The 23,024-nt window shown below is 36.6% G+C and overlaps 1 protein-coding gene across 3 annotated transcripts; it reads left to right on the plus strand.

Moving 5' to 3' along the window:
- Positions 1–3,008: 3,008 nt before the first annotated feature.
- On the plus strand, positions 3,009–22,926 carry Manf (mesencephalic astrocyte-derived neurotrophic factor). Of its 3 annotated transcripts, none has more exons than XM_081766018.1 (5): positions 3,009–3,148; positions 9,677–9,776; positions 14,037–14,161; positions 16,981–17,122; positions 20,959–22,926. In XM_081766018.1, the coding sequence occupies exons 2-5, from the start codon at positions 9,683–9,685 to the stop codon at positions 21,123–21,125; spliced, it is 528 nt and encodes a 175-aa protein (XP_081622144.1). In that variant the 5' UTR covers positions 3,009–3,148; positions 9,677–9,682; the 3' UTR covers positions 21,126–22,926. The 3 variants fall into 3 exon arrangements, with proteins under 3 accessions (XP_081622144.1, XP_081622143.1, XP_081622145.1); XM_081766017.1 differs by having other exon boundaries at positions 3,017–3,169; XM_081766019.1 differs by having other exon boundaries at positions 3,021–3,134.
- The last annotated feature ends 98 nt before the right edge of the window (positions 22,927–23,024 follow it).

A 23,024-nucleotide genomic window follows, 5' to 3' on the forward strand; every position in this document is an offset into this window, starting at 1 on the left:
CTCTTTATATATTTCGACTGCTGCTCTTTGTCAAAAACAACATTGATTTACTTAACACATAAATATGATACCAGGTGTAAGGATAAAATCCCCAGCAAACAGCACTGCACTAAGTTATATGAAAGGAATCCAATCTTTATGGGTACTATTTTGTACAATAAACTTCCTCAGTATATCCGAAGGACAGAACAAAAAGGAGAGTTCAAGAGGTTAATGAAAGCATATCTGCTGCAGCACTGCTTTTATTCTGTAAATGAATTTTTAGATATGTAAGTGAATTTGTCTATTGATAGTTATGGAAATATATATTGTTTTGTACTGCTTTTATATCGTAGATGTAGCATAGTAGTTTATTCAATAGGTATGTATTTGTCATTACTACGTATTTTATATATTTGTACCTTTGACGAATCTTATTCATACGCACGTAATCGTGCAATATGTATGATTAAAAAGACGAAATGAATGAATGAATGAATGGCTAATTCCATTTTTTTTTTTTTTTTTTTTTTTTTGTCCAATTTCATCTAAATATTAGTTCAGTACCTCGTTTTCGGAAGCTTCCAGGAGCCGGGAATCAAGAACACCAAGCAACTTTCTAAGGCCGCAAAAATGTATTTCACCATGTAAACCTATGTGCTCGTGTTAGAGGTCTGCACGGGCTCGGGCTGAGCCCGCGGACTTAAGCCCGATCCAGCCCAAGGGCCGGACTCGGACCTACAAAGCATATGTGATTTTGGGCCCGAACCGGACTCGGGCCGTAAACCTTTAAATATACAACCATATTTCTCGGGTTGTTTCGGGCCTAAGTTTGTAAATATACTGTACAACGAAATTTATTGGGCGTTCTTTCTGGAGAACTTTTAAAGTACAACTTCAAAATTAAACCTCTAATTGCTGTAAATAAAAATTTAATTTTGAGTTAATTCTTAAGTTCCTGTAATTCGGGCTCATTTGATTATCACATGAGCTCGGGCCGGACTGAACTTAAATGCTAAAACATATTTCGAACTCAGGTCGGGCCTTACATTATAAATTCACGGGCCGGGCCTGGCCGGATCCGGGCTAAATTTCCGGCCCGTGCAAACCTCTAGCTTGTGTAGCACCGGTAATTCAAACAGCTTCATACTATACAAAACCTGTCAATCACATTCGATGCACACGGTTCCGCAAAGTAAGACCGCTATGAATCATCAGTGATGCACATGGCAGTCAACGTATTAAGAATAACATGCTAATTATAGATATTTGGTCTAGGAATTAATCCGTGCGGTTGGTACGCACACATTGAAGCTGTAGTACAAACACAAAATACATAAATACCTTAAGAAAAATATTGTCCATCGCTAGCCACCACTTTCGCCCATCTGTCAGGCAATGTACGGATTCCGTGGCGAAAGAAGTCCTCATCCTTGGAAGCGATCCAGTCAGAGACCCATGTTTCGATATCTTCTGAAGAAGTAAACCGCTGTCCAATCAAATCGTTGTTCATGCAATCGAACAAGTAATAGTCCGAAGGAGCAACGTCTGGTGAATACGGCGGGTGGGGTAAAACTTCCCATCCGACATTTTCTAAATAGGTTTTGACCGGTTTTGCGACATGTGGGCGAGCGTTATCATGTTGAACAATAAGTTTATCATGTCTGTTCTCCCATTCTGGTCGTGTTCTGGCCAGAGCTTGCTTCAAACGCATTAATTGTCGTCGATAACGTTCTCCATTCATAGTTTCACCCGGTTGCAGCAGCTCATAGTACACCACACCTTTCATATCCCACCATATGCACAGCATAACCTTTGCACAGTGAATATCTCGTTTTGGTTGTGATGGACCTGGTTCACTTGGTTTCACCCAGGCCTTTTTTCGTTTAGGGTTCTCGTAATGGATCCACTTCTCATCACCCGTAATAATTCGATGCAGAAACCCCTTTCTGCTCTGTCGTTGAAGCAGCAATTCCTCAAATGGTTTTTCGTCTTTCAACGTCTCTGTCTTTCAATTCATGTGGAACCCAATGTGACATCTTTTGAATCATTCCCATGGCTTTCAAGCGTTTGGAGACTGTTGTTTGATCAACTCCTAATGCTGCTGCAAGTTGTTCCTGCGTTTGACACGAATCCTGCTCGAGCAATGCTGTCAATTCTTCGTCTTGAAATTTTTTTGGCTGTCCAGCTCGCTCTTGGTCTGCCAAGCCGAAATCACCACTTCTAAACCGTGCAAACCACTTCTGACACGTTCGCTCAGCTAGAGCATGGTCACCATACACTTCCACCAAAATACGATGACTTTCAGTCGCACTTTTCTGCATGTTAAAGTAATGCAGCAGGACACCCCGCAAAAACACTTTATCAGGCACAAATTGCGCCATGTTCACTTAACTACAAACTGGTGTTGTTGACGCTTTAATCCACTGCCCTATACTACGAACGATACGCGATGACAGGGGTTTGCAACACATGTGTGGATACACGGAACTGTGGGACGCTCCGTTCGTTGCGCCATCTCTTGTCCACCCGCACGAATTAATTCCTAGACCAAATATGAATACTGTGTGTTTACTCTCTTTAATACTACAATTAATTTCTTGAGAAAAATATAAGAACATATGCATATAAATGTACTAAGTCACGAGTGGGACCATGAACTTCTACCAGTCCAGTCAGCCGTAGTTACGCCCCTGTCACTAATATTCTTTCCTCTTTTATTGTATTTGCTTAATAATAGACTCGTCATTCATTAGTCAACAGAACGCAAATTCTGTACGTTATTTTGCGTAATAGGTATAGCTCTTATAATTGATTTTCAACCTGTTCTCTAGTAACCTTATTTTTGCATATTTTTCGTTGCGCAACGTTCCGTAATTTTTACGGAGGCTGGTACGAAATTAATCCCAAGCCCAAGTTCCACTAATTCTCTTTCCTTCATACTTCTATGGAATATGTTCCGTATATTCGATTACCTAAATCGAACTTTCTAGAATCGAGTATTCCACGTATCGATACATATGACGTCCATGTGGAAGTGACGTAAGCGGATATACGTCTTCACCAATCACAGTTCGCCAGCTGTATCTTGTGCTTGACAGTCGGCTCAAATCAACGTGGATGGTGTTTAGCGGTGTGTTTCATGTATTTATGTTGTAAGTAGAGTGAGGTACGTACAGAAGTTTTGAGGGTAAGTGAGACAAAACATCTTCGTAGTGTAATGAGGAGTACCTAGATATCATGTGTATAGTAAAATTTTTAGTTAACAAGACAATTGGTAAAATTATTGAATTACGATATTTTATTTAGTAATAATAATAATAATTTAAAACTTGAGCATTATTCAAGTCAGTTCGCATGTTATATGTTGTAATCAAAGATTCTGGATTGTATTTTTTCCTTTACTGAAAAGGTTATTGTACTTCATTTCGTTTATAAGATACATTTGCATGCGTAGAAAAGGTATGATGCCGGCATGTTTATTTTGCTTTTAATGCTTAGTGTGTTACAGTCGTCGGTTCTCGGTAAGGGTCACCGTTACTATTTCTAGCATAGTGGTGCTAGATCTGACATCTTTTCGGGCACACTAGCATCTCGATTTGGACAGAACTGTAACATTAGCATAAAATCGTTTCATGATGTTTACGTGTGTTGGACCATAAAAAGTTGAATGTCCCAGGGTGAACTAGTGTCGATGCTTCTTAAAAGGAAGTTCAGAAATTAGTTGGAGGATGGCAAAGCTATAAAAAAATAGTATAAACATAGCAGCTTTGTTATTTCAGACAATTAAGGTCCGAGGGAACCTTCTGGAAAATTTCGAGACTTTGGTCATTTTCTGAGAGTGTCTGACCCTTCGAAATCGTAGTTTTAGAAGTGAGTCGTGTCGTTCTGTTATTTTTCAATCCACTGTTTGCAGAGAACTTTAAACTGGCTCACTCGAACAGACGGTTCTACCAAATGGAAAATTTATGGGTAAGATATAATATGAAATTTTTTTTTTGTGAAGGAGTGAGTGTGTGAATATAAATAAAGATAACATTTAGTATCTTCCCCAACTCATTCCATGGTTCCAGAACCGAGTACCTTGTTTTTGTCTAAATTGTGATAAAGGTAGAAGTACAATGGCCCTGGGGGCTTCTAACTCCCTTCGCTAGCATTCCCTAGCTCACCTATATTTTTGTAAAGTAACACACTGTAAATCTTATATGTGCAAGATTGGGGGAGATGCTAAATATCAGCCATAAATAATTAGGCCTACGGTCAGTGCACAGCATGTTGAAATGAGTTTTGAGTGATAGTGAATGTCTAAGTGTGCTGTTCCACTATCTCTGTTTATGCGTATAATTCCTGTCGCTGATGCGCGTGCAGACTATAGATGCAACCCCTGCCTTGCTCTCCCTGACTTATTTAGATAGCATTGGTGCTTTTTAGTGGCTACCTAGCACAAATTGGTTCGTGTTTTATGTCATACGTCCACACTGTATTTATACTGAGCCTCCTGAAGTCAATATACAAGTAGTAATGTGAATGCTTTTCCAAAAGAAATACAAAGCTCTATCCTGACCTGTAAATGTAAAATGTGTCAAAGTTTGGTACAGCCGTCTGCTCGAGTAATGCCCTCGAAACATATTTTTAAGTGTATATTTAGGTTACATCCCGTTATTGGTTGAAATATCGAATAAGTTCCAAAGCTTCTTGTAAGGTTTTGAAAATTTGCCTGCAAGAAATTAATAATTTGCTCATTTGTGTCCTTGATAATATTTAAGGAGAGCAAAAGTTGTTTATTATTTTTTTTATGAGCGATTATAAACATAAACCTATTTGGTAAGGAGAAAGAACTATGCGCAAGTTCACCGCATGCTTTGATTGTGTGAAACTAACGAGCATTCGTATTCTCAACATGGCTGCAGGTGTACAAAGACAGTCCAGTTGGTACTCTTACGCAGAGGCGAGGGATTACACCATTAATTTTAACAAAATGGGTACAAACTTTACTAAGGCTTACGATGCGAGCAATCCTGGGTTCGATTCCCTGCTTCCTTCCTTCCCTTTCCCCGGATAGTGTGCTCGCCGAGGGACGTCATCCCTCATGTGTGTCGGGCTGACATGGCCATCGATTCCGAAAGCCCAGAAATCTAAATCCTGTCCTGTCCTGACCCGAAGCTTACTCAATCCGACCCTACCCTACCCTACTTATCTCTGCCTTACTTTACTCTAACCTATCCTTTTATGATTTTTAAATTTCCGTATTATTTATTACGCTATTTATCGCAACCCAGGCGGGCGATCAGCTTCCGACTTACCTCCAGTTCACCATTTTTTATTTTAGGTTATAGTAATGTTTTTGAGATCCTCACCAACGAAAAAGAATGAAATCATAGTTTGTTTCTATCCTCCCGTTTTCATCTTAAGCATAAAAGTTGAGGTAATGAATTTTAATTTCAAACTTTGTGATTGTTTACTACTAAAAGATTCATATGCGCGGATTGTGCTTGTTTGGATATTGAGTTTTCTTTCCGTTTTAAAGTGTTCGTTCTTCTATTTTAATTGTTGTAAATCTGTGCACTTACATTTAATGGTAAATGAAATGGCAAATGGTGCACAGAAACAAGACGTGTAGTGGTAGTCAGATAAGAGAGGGGAAGGGGGGAATGGAGATTCAAATCAGAATTGGGAATCTCGGACCGAAAATACGTACACATCGGAATGAGAAAGCGGTTTTATATTCAATGTATGGTTGGTCATCAAACGAATTGCAGTTAAATAATTCTGTAATGTGCAGGGTTGGCTGGTTTAAACCAGCTGTTAAAAAAAAAAAAATGGTTTAAACCAAACAAAAAAAGAACGAAAAATGCTTTAAATCGTGTTAACTTCATGGTGTCTCCACATATGAAACCATCTGCATTACGTTCATGTACTTTTCACCTTTTAATCAAGGGGTCCCATGTTCAATTCTCGGTCGAACCACAACCCATCTTTCAAGTGTAAACCAAATAGCGATTCGAGGTGTCCCTGTAAACGAAAGTCTTCTCCGTGATAACCTTGGTATTTCATAAGGATGTTAAGCCTAAACATACGAAACGAAACCAAATTATATATTTCTACTTGCCTGAATGCCTGTTGTTTTATAAAGAAGCCAACGTTGCTTAAATATATTGATAAAAATTGGCAAAATTTATCAACTCCCTACGCAGCTTCCAACATCAGCTTGGATATATCTACATACCAAATTTGTAATTTAATACCTCAGTTTTAGCGTAGTGATTATGATACGTTGACTTTAAAATTTTATATACAAATACATTTAAAGTGATAACAGGATTTTCCCAATGGTTAAGGCGGGAGTTTCCCGATTTATATATAATTGTATAATGTCTTTACTTGTGCAACTGTTTCTTTTTGTCCTTCTGAAATGACTCTTGACAATTATATTAACAATAGGCCTGTGTAAAGATCAGTACAACGTATTTTTATCAGGAGTCCTTCGTGAGTTAGTCGACTATCGCATTTGTGACCAATTAGTCCCGGTTTCGTGTCGAAATTGACGATTTTTCTTGGATGAAGCCGAGAAGCGATTTGGATTACGCCTAAAGCTTATGTGATCCCTTCCAGCATAACCTTGTTGTTGCATAGTAACGCCAAGGCGAAACAAACTAGTTTCTGTCCATATCTAATATAAATACATAGAGTAAATTATTTAAACCAAATAATCCTGGTTTTTTTGGTTTTGTCAATAAAAACCATGTTTTTTGCCAACCCTGGTAATGTGGAGGTTTTCATCTTATGACTGACTTATTCAGTAAATAAATACTTTGGCTACAGTAAATCAGTTTAGTTTACTATATGAAGTTCACATGATTCTTCTCATTGTTCGTATTATTTAAAAATACTAAGCCTAGTACAATTTTCTGTGTGCAGGTTTACTTTTGACACACCACTCGAAATAATTGTTGGATAGATATTCTTTCATTACCGGTAGTTTATCTCCTAAAATATTTGCGCTGGGCAAAATAAAAATCTCACTTGGCATAGATAAAAGTCAGGGATATCCCAGAAATAATTGTTGAAAATTTACAATTCTTGACGATTTGGGTATAAATTCGGCTTCGGGATATATGGCATAAAAACTACAATGCAAAACACACAAATTGTGCCAAGTGGCCACTAAAAAGCACTAATGCTTTCTAACCGAGCCAGGGTAGGGCAAAGCTGGTGGGCCCAAAGGAGTTGCGTCCCAAAGGAGCAGTTCAGTCAGCGTTGGTGCGTATACGCGTAAGCTTGGGTAGTATAAAAAGTGGGTTTGGGCAATGATAAAAGTTTCAGTAGCACTTGTCATGGTTTCATACGAGTAACGCTCCATTTCTAAACATAAAATGCAGCTTCTGTACAATGTGCAGGAACACATCGCCGGTGAAAAATAGCATTTGATAGTAATCTTTCATATGCATTAGTTTTATCAATCGACAGTAGTAACCTACACATGTAAACCTGAAATACAGCTCTTTAACTTTGTGTTTAATTCTGTGGCCTGCAGATATTTGTTTCTTATAAGTGTCATTTTATACAATCTGTTGAACTTTCTGTAAATCTTCCAAACTATTGTGTGCCAAAGCTACACCAACACCATTTTTTTGCTAAATAACACAATTCAGTCACAGCTTTCCCTAGCATGATATATCGTGGATTGTTTCCAAGGATGTTATATGGTCCGGATCTTACATTTCCACTTCTTATGTGGCCTCGTGCTGATAAGCCAATAATCGTTGAACGTACGCTTTAGCTTTCCAAATTAATATATTTAATATATAGAGTTCCTTTGATACAGTAGTGTTTTTTGGTACTGTTTTAACATGTTGTACATAGGAGGATGTTTGGTAATCTAATTTCTGACCATGTGGTACTCTGACATGATTACATTGTCCTGGGTGCCCTCCGTGTATCTTCGCTTTATGAGGCCACCGTCACAATGTCTTTTGGCGATTTCAAGTGTAAATTTTTCAATTCCTGTTGAGTGATCTATACATTCCACTTAAAGCAGAGTCCTTGAACGATCTATTTTTGTAAATTTAGAGCTGACTGTATTTAGGAAACTATTTTACATATAAAATTAAAGCTTATCTTCAGCTTGTAATTTTATAATTAAGATGCAACCCATATCATTTATCAGTAAGTATTTTACATACAGGTTAAGAAAAGAAAGTGATCTTTTGTCCCAATGACACTTCGAAGGTCTTATTTGCAAGACTTTTCCACACCCAACTGCTCGAGCTGAAGGCTATAAGGCTTGTTTTTCCTCTTTCGCCAGATAACTATTGGCAACCAATTATTTAGCGATATACATTTGAACTTTACTTATTTCACCTTTGAATTACAAGGAAGCGATTCTGATCACTGATCTGCCTAGTGGATTGAGAACTAAAATTTCATGTCCTAACCTGATTTCAGAGCATCACAAAGCATTTCATTGAAAAATGCCACTCTGTTACAATAAGTACAAACTAAGATTCTTTGACAGACACCATTTGGCATATTTTGTTAAGACTAATTAATACATATAATATGGCCGAGAAATCCAAAAGAGGGTTTTATATTCTTGGTATAATCCACGTATTATGTTATGTTTTACATTCCTAATTTTGACAACCAAAACTTTTTGCCTTCGACGACTTCAGTAATGAAGAACTTCGGTTTCACAAATATTTTTTACAAAGTGGAGTGAAATGAATACAATGTGGAATGTATTTTAAGTATTTACTGTAGGTTGCGTTTGTATTGGTAATCCTACTTGTGAATTAGTACGTATAGTGATAACAAAAATTTTAATAACTAGTTGAACGTGCGTTGTCTACACGGCCCGTTATCCTAATATGGGCATGAATCTCCTTCCCACTTCGTCACGATATCTGTAAATGTCCCTTTACAGACACTATAGACAAACATAAACAAAGCGTTTCAGTATATGGATGTTGTTCATATATTATCCATCTCCTTTAGCCTAAAGGGCGTAAACAGAGGACGTATTAGAAATTTAATTTCAATTATCTGTATTCCTTGATATCGTTACATCGCCTACCTTCAGTTACTAAAACTAAGCACACCGTCTCTGTCGAGGAACTTGAAAACAAGGTTGATATGCTCGCATGCGAAAGCAGTATGTATATATATATATATATATATATATATATATATATATTGTTGTGGTCAGTTGGAGTTTTATTAGCGATAATGAATTTCCAAAGCTATAGTGAATAGTTTACAAATATGTGTGTGCAAGTAACTCTGTATAGTGCTCCACTCTTCTGCACTTGGGTACTTTATTTCTCTATGACTGCATATTTGCAATTTTAATTTGAAATATATTTCTCAGCTAATTAACCAATTACTACTACTACTTTGGGACTACTTAATCATGATTTGTATATGTGAACTGTCAAGTATGGTATTTAAATGAAATACATTAGTCAGTAGTATTTCTTGTGTCGAAAGAGCACTGGAGAGATGTAAAATTAGAAAGTGGGTTCAGATCGTTTACCTTTTGCAAGAATTTAACTCTTAGATTTTTAATACTAGAGGGTGGTGTATCAGACAGTCCTGTGACGACTAGTTTACAGCTAAGTGACTTCGTAAAACTTGTTTACTTTGTTAATATATTACGTATTACGCAAAGCATCAGATTAATATAAATTATTTGTTTCAGGAACAAATGACAGTAATGCAGTTGAACATAGTGTTTATAACGATAGCCATATTGGCTCTCACCTTCGAAATATCTGCGCTCAAGAAGGATGAATGTGAAGGTAAGTCAATTGTTTAGAACATAGGCTACTTCACACTTATTAAACCAGTATTGATACAGTAATTATGGGATAAGTCTGTACGTTACTTGCAGAAATAGATATTAAAAAAAAAAAAAAAAAAAAAAAAAGTGTCACCGTTGAAATGACTAATTTCAATGTGTTAAACTGTGTGCTATTAGAAAATGGTACATCTCCGTATGCAATTTTGCTGACTTGTAGTTTTTTGACTGAATTTGAAACGTTGAGTTTTACTAGTTGTGATCATGCGTGAGTCTAGATACTTTAGTAGTGACTTTCAGTATGTACAAAGTAACCATCTGGAAGGGAACAGTTCCAGACATTGCTAATAGACCAATCGCTTAATTGTCTTACCTGAAAGTTCTGGAAAGAAAACATGTGCTCAAAAGCTTTCGACAGTTTGAAACTATTCGCTGTAAGGTTAACAGACATGAAGAACTTAAACTTGTATGTTTTCCTGCAATAATACTCCTTACTAATAATTGATGGCCATAAAGAGTATATATTCATAATTCCAAGCTTACCCCTTTGTTTCCGAATTTTAAGAAACTATATTTTCTTCTGTGATATTTAGGATAGAAGGAATTTGTATCCTCAGGCGACGTTTGTTGCTTGCTTACATATTTTTTTTTCTTACGTATCAGTTTTATCTAAGCGGTGATGGCGTTTTTATTTTATTGTCTTCATGCACTAAATTCATCGTACACTTACAGTTGTATTTATAGTATGCCTTCTATATCCTGGAGGATTAATGTAAGTTTGTACACTATCATACCATATTGTTTCTTTTTTTTTTTTAAAAAGATATATTTGTGTATTTATCACTTTATACTGGTAACTGATTTAACAATTTCTCATTGTTTCTATCCTTGACAAATCTGGATGCTGAGGGTATCCAGAGATACCCCTGGAAGGTTATAGAAATGTCAGTGTTTAAGATCGCTTTAGTAATATTGAAATGGCAATGAAAACTGCACGTAGAACTGAGAAGGTTATTCAGTTGGATACCCTTGGCACGGAATGTACAGTTCATTTCAAAACAATACCTCTTCATATCATGAGACATTTGCTAAACCCAGCAGACGAAATTTCCTTAGCACTGGATGAAGTACGAAAATACGAAAAGCGATTCCTAGTTAATAATTTGGTAACATCTTTCAGGTTTTATTATTAATAATAATAATAATAATAATGGAAGGGTAGTTTCCTTTAAAAAGTCTGTAAGTAACAAAGACTTTCATGTTTTGGGTGAAATAGACTGAAAATAACTTCCTTGCTGAGGCTATCCGAATGACCACTTGTATATCATATAAAATTACTTCTATTGCAATATATATTATTTCATTCGTATCAAAAGTTACATTCAAGTACCAATTTCAAACAAATTATACAGGGTTATTCAAAAAGAAAGAACAGATTTCCAATATATATTTCTTCCAAACTAAAAAAGATAAACATGATTCGAACGTTACTTGATTAAGAAAAGTTTACAATTTATTGTTAGTAATTATGGTCTGCATTCAATATGAGCACCGTGTTACACGACAAATGTCAAAACGGTGGCTCATTTCTTGCCACACACGAAACAGCTGGTCTCTAGTTATCGAATTCACAGCTTCAACAATTCGATGTCGTAGACCTTCAAGAGTGTCAGGCATATGAGGGATAAAAACACGGTCTTTTACGTAACGCCATAGATAAAAATCACACGGAGTGATATCTGGAGACGTGGGAGGCCACCGGCGATAAAGTTGATCTTCTGCTCCTCCTTGTCCAATCCGTCGTCCTGGAATGGTGTCATTCGAGTAATGTCGAATGTGGTTAGAGAAATCAGGCGGGGCACCATCTTGCATGAAGATGAAGTAATCTGAATCATCTTCAAGTTGGGGAAATAATCAGTTTTGAAGCATGTCTAGATAGGTTGATCGTGTCAGTTTTCTCCGTGAAGGGGAAAGGCTCATAAACTTTGGTTACAGATATCGCACAGAAGACGTTCATCTGGGAGGGTGAATCTCTTTCAATGCTTGCAATAACTGCAGTGTGTACGGCTTCATGTGCATACGATGTTTTAGAGCTCGCCATACCGTTGGTTGAGGAATGTTAAGTTCTTTGCTTGCTCGTGATGTAGATTTCTTTGGGCCCCTTTCGTAAAGTGTACGAATACGCTTGATATTCTCGTTCGATGTGCGTGGACGTCCCGTGCTTTTCCCTTTGCAGATGCAACCATCTTCTACGAATTTTCGATGCCACTCGTAAATTTGCTTATGATGCGGCGGTTGTTTATTAAATTGATGGTGAAATGCTCGCTGAACTGCAACAATGGACTCAAGTTTTGCCAATTGTAGCACACAAAAAGACTTCTTCTGTGGTGACGCCGCCATTTCACTACAGACAAACAGCGCCAATGCGGCCGTGATTGGAACTTCTATCCGGGCTGTTTAAGTTATAAACTTTTCTTAATCAAGTAACGTTCGAATCATGTTTCTAGCTTTTGCGGTTTGGAAGAAATAAATGTTTGAAATTGTTCTTTCTTTTTGAGTAACCCTGTATTAAAGAAAATCTTGACAGGCAAGAAATATTACATTTTCCATTGCTGACATACGAACATCACGGGTAGTGTGCATATGGATACTCTCGGTAGTTAGTGTTATATATATATATATACAGGGTGGGCCATTTTAATTAATCCACGGAAATATCTGAAAAATGATAAAACATAGAAGAAATGTTTGAAGTACACGTTATATACTGCTAAGGGGGAAAACCATTTCCGCCAAAAGTACCCCTCTCCACCCCTCGGAAATGGGGGTAACGGGGGGTAACTTTGAAATGTCAAATGGGAACATGGGTCGAGTAATACCTCGTTCGAAAGGTCTTGGAAAACTAAGTAACGCTGTACCAAAATTTGTTTCATATGGAGCACCAGTATCAAAATGGCCGCCATGATATAGTTCGGAAACTCCAGTAGCCGTAGTATGAAAACCATGGGAGGTAAATGAATGGAACAAAATTGAAATACGTAAATATCATAGGGAATATCGAATGATGTGACCCCTGCGATCCCAGTGGCTTCCCTGAAGGGATCTTGTGAGCTAACTTCAATATTTCAATGTCCGACCGGACAACGGTTCGGGTGTACGCTTGACCTACCCAATGCTGTTTGGAAGGCAGACTTCAGGGATAGAGAAATAGTGCACTCAGTTAATGCGGATGGCCACAGTCAAGGGCGCCCATAAGGGGGGCAAGGGGGGCTCTCGCCCCCCTAGAGGAAATTGTGCATCGGAATATTGAAAACTCAATAGAATTTTTAGAATAGCTACAGCAAAATTTTCTGACACTGATACTATGTTTCAGCGGCCTTTTGAGAACACTGCCATTTCACCTCAATCGTTTTCTCCTGCAAGATGTTGGATTTTGCAAGATTTATCGAACGAGGTACCACTCGACTCATGTTACTATTTGAAATCTTGAAGTTAGACCCCAAAACCCCTTCAGGGATTCTACTGGGATCACAGGGACCACACCATTCGATATTCCCTATGATATTTACGTATTTCAATTTTGTTCCATTCATTTACCTCCCATGGTTTTCATACTACGGCTACTGGAGTTTCCCAACTATATCGTGGCGGCCATTTTTAAACTGGTGCTCCATATGAAACAAATTTTGGTACAGCGTTACTTAGTTTTCCAAGACCTTTCGAACGAGGTATTACTCGACCCATGTTCCCATTTGACATTTCAAAGTTACCCCCTGTTACCCCCATTTCCGGGGGGTGGAGAGGGATACTTTTGGCGGAAATGGTTTTCCCCCTTAGCAATATACAACGTGTACTTCAAACATTTCTTCTATGTTTTATCATTTTTCAGATATTTCCGTGGATTAATTAAAATGGCCCACCCTGTATATATATATATATATATATATATATATATATATATATATATATATATATATATATATATATATATATATATATACAGGGGCGGATCCAGGATATGATCAAGGGAGGGGCTAAACCATATTTTGCCGTTTTATCCAGTGTAAAGCAGGATTGAAGTCCATTTTATCCAGTGTATACCTGAGCGTCAAGGGGGGGGGGCTATAGCCCCTATAGCCCCCCCCTTAGATCCGCCACTGTATACATATATATATATATATATTTAAATAATTAGTTATCACTTTTCCATTTTACATTGTGATTTTTCTATGGTTAAAAGTAATTTCTGTTGCTCTTGCAGTTTGTATCAGTGTTGTGGACAGGTTTAGTCGAGATCTTTCGTCAGATGACAAAAGTAAGCCACAGATTATAGAACAAAAATTCCGAGAATTCTGCAAGGACACCAAGGGAAAGGACAACAGATTTGTAAGTACATCAATATTGCTAAATGGACAGCTGGACCACATTTTCCTCTTTAAATTTAGTTGAGATTGTATTTGTGGGCGATATTAGAAAGGCCAATTTAACTTTCACATATTGTACGGGAGTTTCCGTATTTGGCGGAGTTTTAAAACTTTTTCCTCGTTTCCCAATTTTATTTAATCTTAAAGTTCATATTTTTCGTATTAAAAAAGGAAGGCAAAATATTGTATAAACGGGGACCGTGGTGGCTCAGTGGTAGAGCGTTCACCTTTGGTGCATCGGGTCTTTCGTTTGATCCCAGCTCGCGTCAAGTGAACTTTGTGCTGGACAAATACCGTGTGCGTGGGTTTCCTCGGGGTTCTCCCGTTTCCTCCCACTTTCTTTATTCTACCATTTCATTAATTTCTCATTATTACAGTCTCCTTTAGCATAGCCGTCTGACGTAGAACTAAAAGATTTCATTTCATTTTATTGTATAAACCAGCTGCTTATTTTTAAAAGAAGACATCTGCGTAATTCTTGCGTATTGAGATATATTTTCATATAATCACTGTTCTTGCACTATCCATTCCAATGGAAATATAATATCGATAGTACATTAAAATCATCCAATACGATCTCAATTTCTGCTTCCAGATTTGCCCTGAGTATTTCTGGTTATTTCTTTGTGATTTACAATGTACAAGAGTTTTACATGGTTATAGTGTATCTTCTTTAATCCAAATAGTAAATGGGTAGACTTAAAACTCGACAGAAAAGAAAGCAAAATGAGTTCATCAGAAGTAAGGAGAAATTGTGACGTCAGGCTTCCTACTTACCCGACATGGCTCCATGTGACTTTTGGTTATTTCCCAAGCTGAAAATGCCACTAAAAGGGACCCGATTTGGGTCGGAAGAAATCATGCAGAATGCGACGGCATAGTTACTCACCATTCCAAAAATTGCGTTCCGGAAGCGTTTCCGACAATGGCAGGGGGCGCTGGAAGAAGTGTGTGCACTATCAAGGAGACTGCTTCGAACGAAATTAGTGTTTCGGATTTCCAAATCAATAAATATATTTTTGCTAACCAAAGGTTCCGTACTTTTTAAACACAGCTCGTAATATTTGTTGTTGGGGAGTGACAGAAGATTGATTTCAGTTGTGAATAAGTTTTTAACTGTTGGTTATTCTTAATTCACAAGAAGTTCGTCGTGCTAATTGATTTATTGAACCATGGAATGTGTTTTGTAGAGAGTTGTTTCTAAAGATTCCCTTTCGCTGTAAACGTTGGATTGCGCACTGAATGATGGCAGTTCGAAAGTGTCAAAAATATCACTTTTTTTAACTTATTTATTTCTGACACTAGTTCTAGATGGGACAGGAGCTGTAATTTTCTTTCTTTTCTTTTTTTTAAATCTTATTTTTCACTTATGTACTAGCTGAACCTGCGCTTCTCTACACAGCGCATCATTCGCATATGAGCATAAATCTCCTTCTCATTCCTCACAACATATGTACATGCCCCTTTACAGACACAAGTGAAAGGCGTCCTGATTTGAAAAAAAATCGGCAAGGGGGTATCATAAAGGGGAGATTTTTTCGATTATTTTTTCTCAATATCTCGCACCGTTTGCAAGGTTTAAGCGTACTTCCGGTTGGAGTTTCTAATTCTTGTATGTGTTTTCTATGTGTTTTCTTCTTGCATGCAGTATGTAATAAGCAAATACATTACATATACAATTAATTATAATGTCAGTTATATATGGTTTTCATTGTGCAAAACACTCAATAAATAAAGATTTATCTTAGACTCGAGAAATGGTTATCCTTCCTTTTTCACTATTATTTGGCCATGGAACGTATACAACCCCAATATACAACATTGTGGTGTTGGAATGTATAACGCATAGGATATGATGCTTTAAGTTTTTTTTTCTTTTAATTTCAACGCTTCCAGTGTACCCTAAAAAATGTAATAAAGAAATAATGGCCATGTTTTTTTTAATATTCAGTTAGACCTGGACAATCTACGCAAAATTTCCAATCGATCAGTGAAAACGTCATCTTTCTAGATCCTGTAGTTTCTGAGATCTCATTGTCGAAAGGATTGACCACAAACATATAAACATAGTTTAAAAGAACTCGGAAGATGGAAGCACAATTCACATGCATTGATTTTAGAGAAGGCTTATTAAAATACAAAGTCTTTGAACAATAATTTTATATCATAAACTTTATGGAAAAGAAATATTTAACTAATTTAGACTATTTGAAGTACAAATACTCAATGTTTGTCTGTGTTAAACGTGAAATCACACATAACCGTAAATGAAAGATTTGAAACCCAAAGTTATAGGTTGGAGCTCAGGCGCTTTTAATTGCTATTGTAGCATTTTAATAGATAGATACTATAACTGTTAAATCTCTCAATTGGCGTATTACGAACAATTTTCTGTAATTTTGTTGCCTGTCAAGTAGCTAGATATCAGTGAACCAGCAATAGTCAGAATAGTTGGATCCTGCATATGGAACATTCAGTGCACACAGGAATACGGTCCAGTTACCAAAGTTTTGAGAAAAAGAGCCAAAGTTCGTACGGTACGCGTAAGTACATGTAAATGTTAACTTTTTCTTTATATATACATTATAAGGATTATTTATAATGTCTGGACACTCATATTTTAAGCTGTAAGAGGAGCTTCAGATAGAGCTTAAAATTAAATATGACCAGCAAACTTGACTTAATTCCCTTGTGCATTGAACACATATTTTTCATCTGAATGCCTGTTAATTTTTGCATTTCCGTTGTAACTTACGTGTGATGTCTGTGTTTTACTTTCAGTGCTATTATTTAGGAGGCCTGGAGGAGTCTGCAACCGGTATTCTGGGTGAACTCTCGAAACCTCTATCGTGGGGAATGCCTCCAGATAAAGTGTGTGAGAAACTTAAGAAGAAGGATGTACAGATCTGTGACTTGCGCTATGGTATGTAGGTTTTTGTCATTTTTAATTTCAGACGTTAGTGTTGATAGGTAATCAGGGAACACTGTTGTCTAGTGGTTAGTGTTGGACTCATGTCCGCGTGGTTCCGGGTTCAATAACCGGACGGTGCTTCCTGATTTTCGGTGTCCACCCAGCGTTGTGAGGCAAACTAGGGAGTTACGTGAAAACAAGACGTGACGGCCATTAGCGCCTGTTAGGAACAGGGCGTCGCAGCCCTCTGAACACGTGCTCACCTCTAGACTGGACGAAGTTCTGCCGGTAGCTAGCAGATGGCGCTGGAGCAGGCTTAGGTTCACAAAATGGTCTGTTACACTAAATGATTTGGTTTGTTGATAGGAAATCGCAGCACGAAAGAAAATGCTACTTAAGAATAGTATATTTAGTGAAAGGCATGAAAAGGTGGCAGAAAGGTCTTTGGAGTAGGTAGGAACGCATATTGATACTCTTGTCGTACGTTTGGTAACACTATTAGGCTACAATAATTTAAATTAGATTTTATAACATTTGAAGTTCGTGTGGCATATCAACTCATCTGGACGGAGGGATTGAGTGTAGTTTATAAATTTAGTTTTCGTTTAATTTTTTGTGGTGTTAAAACATTCCCCTGAGATTACCACTGGAATGTTATTCAAATCATAGGAAAATTCTAAATGACAAGTACCAAATTATATGGGATCAAAATTCTCTTTGGGCGTGTTAGTGTTAAATCAAAAGGTTTGGTATAGTGCTATTCAGTAGCCAGTTTCGGATAAACTTTATAGGGCATAAATCATAACTTTTACTTACTTATGATTTTATTTCAAAAGTGATGGTAAATATTTTTGTTGCACTTTGATGCAACTTAGAAATCTCGAGAGCAATTTTGTGATTTCGTGTGAAAGATAACCAACACACCAATCAATAATTTGAGCTTTGCGTAGGATTTTAATAATAAAACCAGGTCAGTATCTTCTGAGAATGTATGAACGCGTGTCTATAGAAACGGGATTATGTTACACATCAACCAGGATTAGAATATGGTGGCAAATTTATGCTCTTTTAGTATTTTTTTTAAATTTTAAACGTGTTTCAAGTTAACTGTGTACGACATAATTCTTGAATCACTTTTATTTTAAGTGCATTGCTCAGGGTTTTCTTTGCATTTTGATCAGGCTATAAAATTTTAATTCATATTTGTCATTATACAGAAGTTGATATATTTTAAATAAAGTTTATTAAAAGATGAGCGGAAACACAAATACCATTGTTTGTATCTCTTTAATTTTTTTTACTGAAAAGTTTTAGCTACTTAAACTATGACTGTGTACCAGGTTGTTTCTTACATGAAGACTGAATCACGTTATAAACTTTCTGGAGCCGCGGTGGCTCAGTGGTAGAGCGTTCACCTCTGGTGCATGGGGTTCTTGGTTCCACCCCAGCTCTCGCAGAGTGAACTTTCTGGATATACCATGCGCATGGATTTTCTCGGGATTCTCCTGTTTCCTTCCTCTGCCTTCATTGCACCATTATCACCATCTTCCTTAACCTCCCTTCATGATTGTGGGATGATAAAAAAAAGAAACTTTCAATGGTGCAAGACTTCAAAGTTAGATTTTTTTTCGTAAACTGATTGCTTATGTAGAAAATAATATATATGGCGATTTCTTTGTGAAAGAACAATGTAATAACAATTCCTTTGTGTGTACTATTAGCGGGAGAGGCCGGGAGTCACTTAACATTGCGATTCTCGTAGGCTCTTCTTCTATTCTTACATTTTATTCACTTTAATTTTCTGTTCAAGTAGTAAATAATAAATTGTTTCCATAATCATTAAAAAACACAAACTTAGTTATGTAACTATTAGCGTAAACACGTTTATCTGGCAGCAATCAACGGAGTTGGAGTTTGCACTCATATTATTAACTAAAACTCAATTATACAGTAAAGTTCATATAGGGTTATTCAAAAAGCGCGCCAGTTTCAGATCGTCTGGCAAATTTTTGTTTCGGTTGCCGACATTGTTTTGTAGTATTGCCCTACCCACAAACATTCCGATTGTCGCCTTAGTCTGAATTTCTCGCATTTCTTCAGTCTGTGTCTAGCCTTTCAGCAGCTTACTATAGCGCAACGTGTGCTAATTGTGAAGGCTTTTTATCAGAACGGAGAAAGTTATGCAGGAACTGTCAGGTGACTTCGCGCGATTCTAGGGTGAAATTATGCACCGAATGAATCAGCAATTCGCAGATTTATGAAAAAAATTGTACGAGTTATACAGTGAACATTAAAAGTTCTGGGCGTAGTCATCAGGGTTGGCAAAAACCATGGTTTTTATTGAAAAGAACAAACAGGTTTTTTGGGTTTAAACCAATTTTTTTTTTCTTTTTGGTTTAAACCAGGTTTTTTTTTTTTTTTTTTTTTTTTTTTTTTTTTTTTTTTTTTGTTTGTTTTGTTTTGTTTTGTTTTGTTTAAATTTACTCTCTGTATTTATATTAGATATGAACAGAAATGAGTTTGTTTCGCCTTGGTGTTATTATGCAACAAGGTTATGCTGGAAGGGGTCACAACCTTAAAGCGGAATCCAAACCGCTTCTCGACTTACATCCAAGAGAAATTGTCCATTTGGACACAGAACCGGGACTAATTGGTCTCAAATGCGATTGCCGACTCACTCACGAAGGGCTCCTGATAAAGATACGTTGTACTGATCTTTACATACTCGTTAATATAATTGTCAAGAATCATTTCAGAAGGACAAAAAGATAGTTACATAAGTAAAAACATTATACCAGAATTATATATAAATCGGGAAACTCCCGCCTTAGCCATTGGGAAAATCCTGTAATTACTTTAAATATATTTGTATGTAAAATTTTAAGGTCAACGTATCATAATCATTACACCAGAACTGAGGTGTTTAAATTACAGATTTGGCATGTAGATGTCATTCAGTAAAATTAAAGTCAAATCCAAGTTGATGTTGGAAGCTACATAGGCAATTCATAAATTTTGCCAATTTCTGTCAATATATTTAAACAACCATACTTCTTTATAAAACAGGCATTCATTCAAGTAGAAATATATAATTTGGTTTCATTTCGTATGTTTAGGCTTAACATCCTTATGAAATACCAAGGTTACCACGGAGAAGACTTTCGCTTAAAGGGACACCTCGAATCGTTACTTGGTTTACGCTTGAAAGATGGGTTGTGGTTCGGCCGAGAATTATACACGGGACCCCTTGATTAAAAGGTGAAAAGTAGATAAACGTAATGCGGATGGTTTGATATATGGAAACGTCACCATGAAGTTCACACGATTTAAAGCATTTTTAGTTTTTTTTGGTTTAAACCATTTTTTTAAACAGCTGGTTTAAACCACCTTGGTTTAAACCAGCCAACCCTGGTAATCATAGTAGTCGTTCTGAGCAAAACATTGCGGTGGTTCATGAGTGTGGCTGTTAGGCAGTCATAGCGAATTTGACGAACAGTTATTGCATACCAGCGCAGCAGAGGTCATATACCCGACGTCATTCACCATACCTGAAATGTGTGATGAACATTTTTATGAATTTTGTTAGTGTGTTTTGGAAAGTAAATTTCATAATTTGATGTAACAAAATCGGCACGCTTTTTGAATAACCCTTTATAAGGCCGCTGTTATGATTCTTTTGGAAACTATTTAACTTGAAGGATACTCAGATATTTATAGTTCCAAAATACAAAGCTGCCAGATTTTAAGTATTTTACTGTACAGTAATAAAAGTTCAGCAGTTTTTCTTTGTATGCTAAACAGTAACCTGTAATGAATATTTTCATTCTTTGCTTTTTTCCCGTCTACAGACAAGCAGATCGACCTGAAAACTGTTGATTTGAAGAAATTGAAAGTCCGTGATTTGAAGAAGATTCTGAACAACTGGGACGAAGACTGCGAAGGCTGTATCGAGAAGACGGACTACATCAACAGGATAGAGGAACTGAAACCCAAATACATGCGAGAAGAATTATGAAACTTAATGTTATTCAAAAATAGACAAGCATGAACCTTGTTGATGAAATACTGTGTGTGGCGATGTGCGCGTGCGCGTGAGACATGTGAATGGTGTTTAAATTATATACAGCAGCTTTAATTATTTCCCATCAACATTATTGTTATTATTATTTAGAGAGAAAACAAATGTATGCTTTGTGTGTGTCAGAATTTGTATTTATCTGATGTTGTACCTAATTCTTTGTTCCGTTACCCCGATCCTACATGCAATATTCCGTGGAATTCACACGAGTTCGAATACATTGAAGTCTACCTGTTGATACCCTGGTATATTCCTGTAATGTTGTGTTGTCTAACCTTAAGATGATTAGGAATGTGAGAATTATCTTTTATATAGGTGAAAAGAAACACATGTATGACACATGTCATTCTTTTGTTAGGAATGAATAATGTAAGAAACAAATTCTAAAACTTTTTTTAAAAGATATTTTTCATAAGCACAAAATCTCTTGTATTTTGGTGAATAACAATTTGAGGCTCGTGGTCGCGTATATATTTCACGGTACTGTAATTATAAAATGTTGTGTAAATTGTATGTTTCAGGATAGTCTTGCGTGGTCTGAGAATCAATACTTTCCACATACTGTGTGTTGAGACCACAATGCTCATGTTTATATATATATACGTACGTAAATTTCTTGTGGTTCGCATGGGTGCCCGAGATTTTTTCTGATTCTCCTTTGTATAGTTTTGGGAGGGTAAAGCGGTCTGTTGATAAATAATTTTAGTCGATGTTACAGATCTTGACATGTAAACTAATTCAAGCCTGTACTCATCATAAGAAATTATTGTTATTTGTTAAAGTTTCAAAATCATTCTCAATTGTATACACCATCAGGGATTACGTAACGAAGTTGAGATATTAAAATCAGTTTTTCACTTTGACTGGCAGAGGACGTGAATATCCACGGTGTCTACTTTTGTATTTGGAATTTGGCTCATGTGGCATAATTTAATAATTAAATCTGTTTTTGAATACTTTACAAGCTTAATCTTTTTGTGGCTCATAACTTTCCCTCAATCAAATTAAACTTCTTCTTACTCCTTCTTTGTTGTAGGAAATTACCAGGGTTTTACAGTAGGAGGCATATGTGAAAGGCATTTCGCTGCTTGGGAATTTGTTTTTCCGTTTCTTCATTCGGAGATGCCGTCATCATAGGCTCAAACATAAGTTCTAGTAACCTTCTTCCTGTTATAGTATTAACTTGAAAACTGAAGTGTAAAACGATGTGAGACCTGAACACTGAACTGTAAATGGATTCAGAGAGATTTAAATGTTAGTAAACTTTTGTTGTTACTGATCAAAATGTGTAGTATCAAACTAATGATTCAACTAAGCCAGTGACAATAGTCATTCCTTTAATTTATTGCAAAATTTTTGTTTTTCAATCATAAAGAAACTTTTAAGTTACCATAGAAGCTCCGGAGAGATTCGAAAAAGTAGTAATAATCACCTCGTCGTTTACGTTAGGTATTCCATACTCTAGTAACTGGTTTCATAAGAGTATGGTAATAAAATGTTTTACTGTGTAGTAATTGGCAGGAAGAATATCCGTTAACTAGATATGTTGCTATAAAGATTACGTAACGTAAAATGTCGAATGTTGACTATTCACCAAAATACAATAATTTTCTACTTAAAACAAGTTGAAATAAGAGACAGGTTTACTGTCTAGAATTTGTCACCTCAGACTCCCAAAGATGATAAAAGCTGTACCTTAGCCAAGGAAACAAACGAAAATATAGAACTACAACTACCATCTCTGCATATTTTTCACTATGTCCCCTGGAAACAAGCAGAATTTTTTTCTTTGTATACTACTATGAGTTGTTCACTGAACTGTGGATAGATTTCTGG

Source organism: Thermobia domestica, chromosome 7, assembly GCF_964235325.1.
Source record: "Thermobia domestica chromosome 7, izTheDome1.hap1.1, whole genome shotgun sequence".
Classification (NCBI taxonomy): Eukaryota; Metazoa; Arthropoda; class Insecta; order Zygentoma; family Lepismatidae; genus Thermobia; species Thermobia domestica.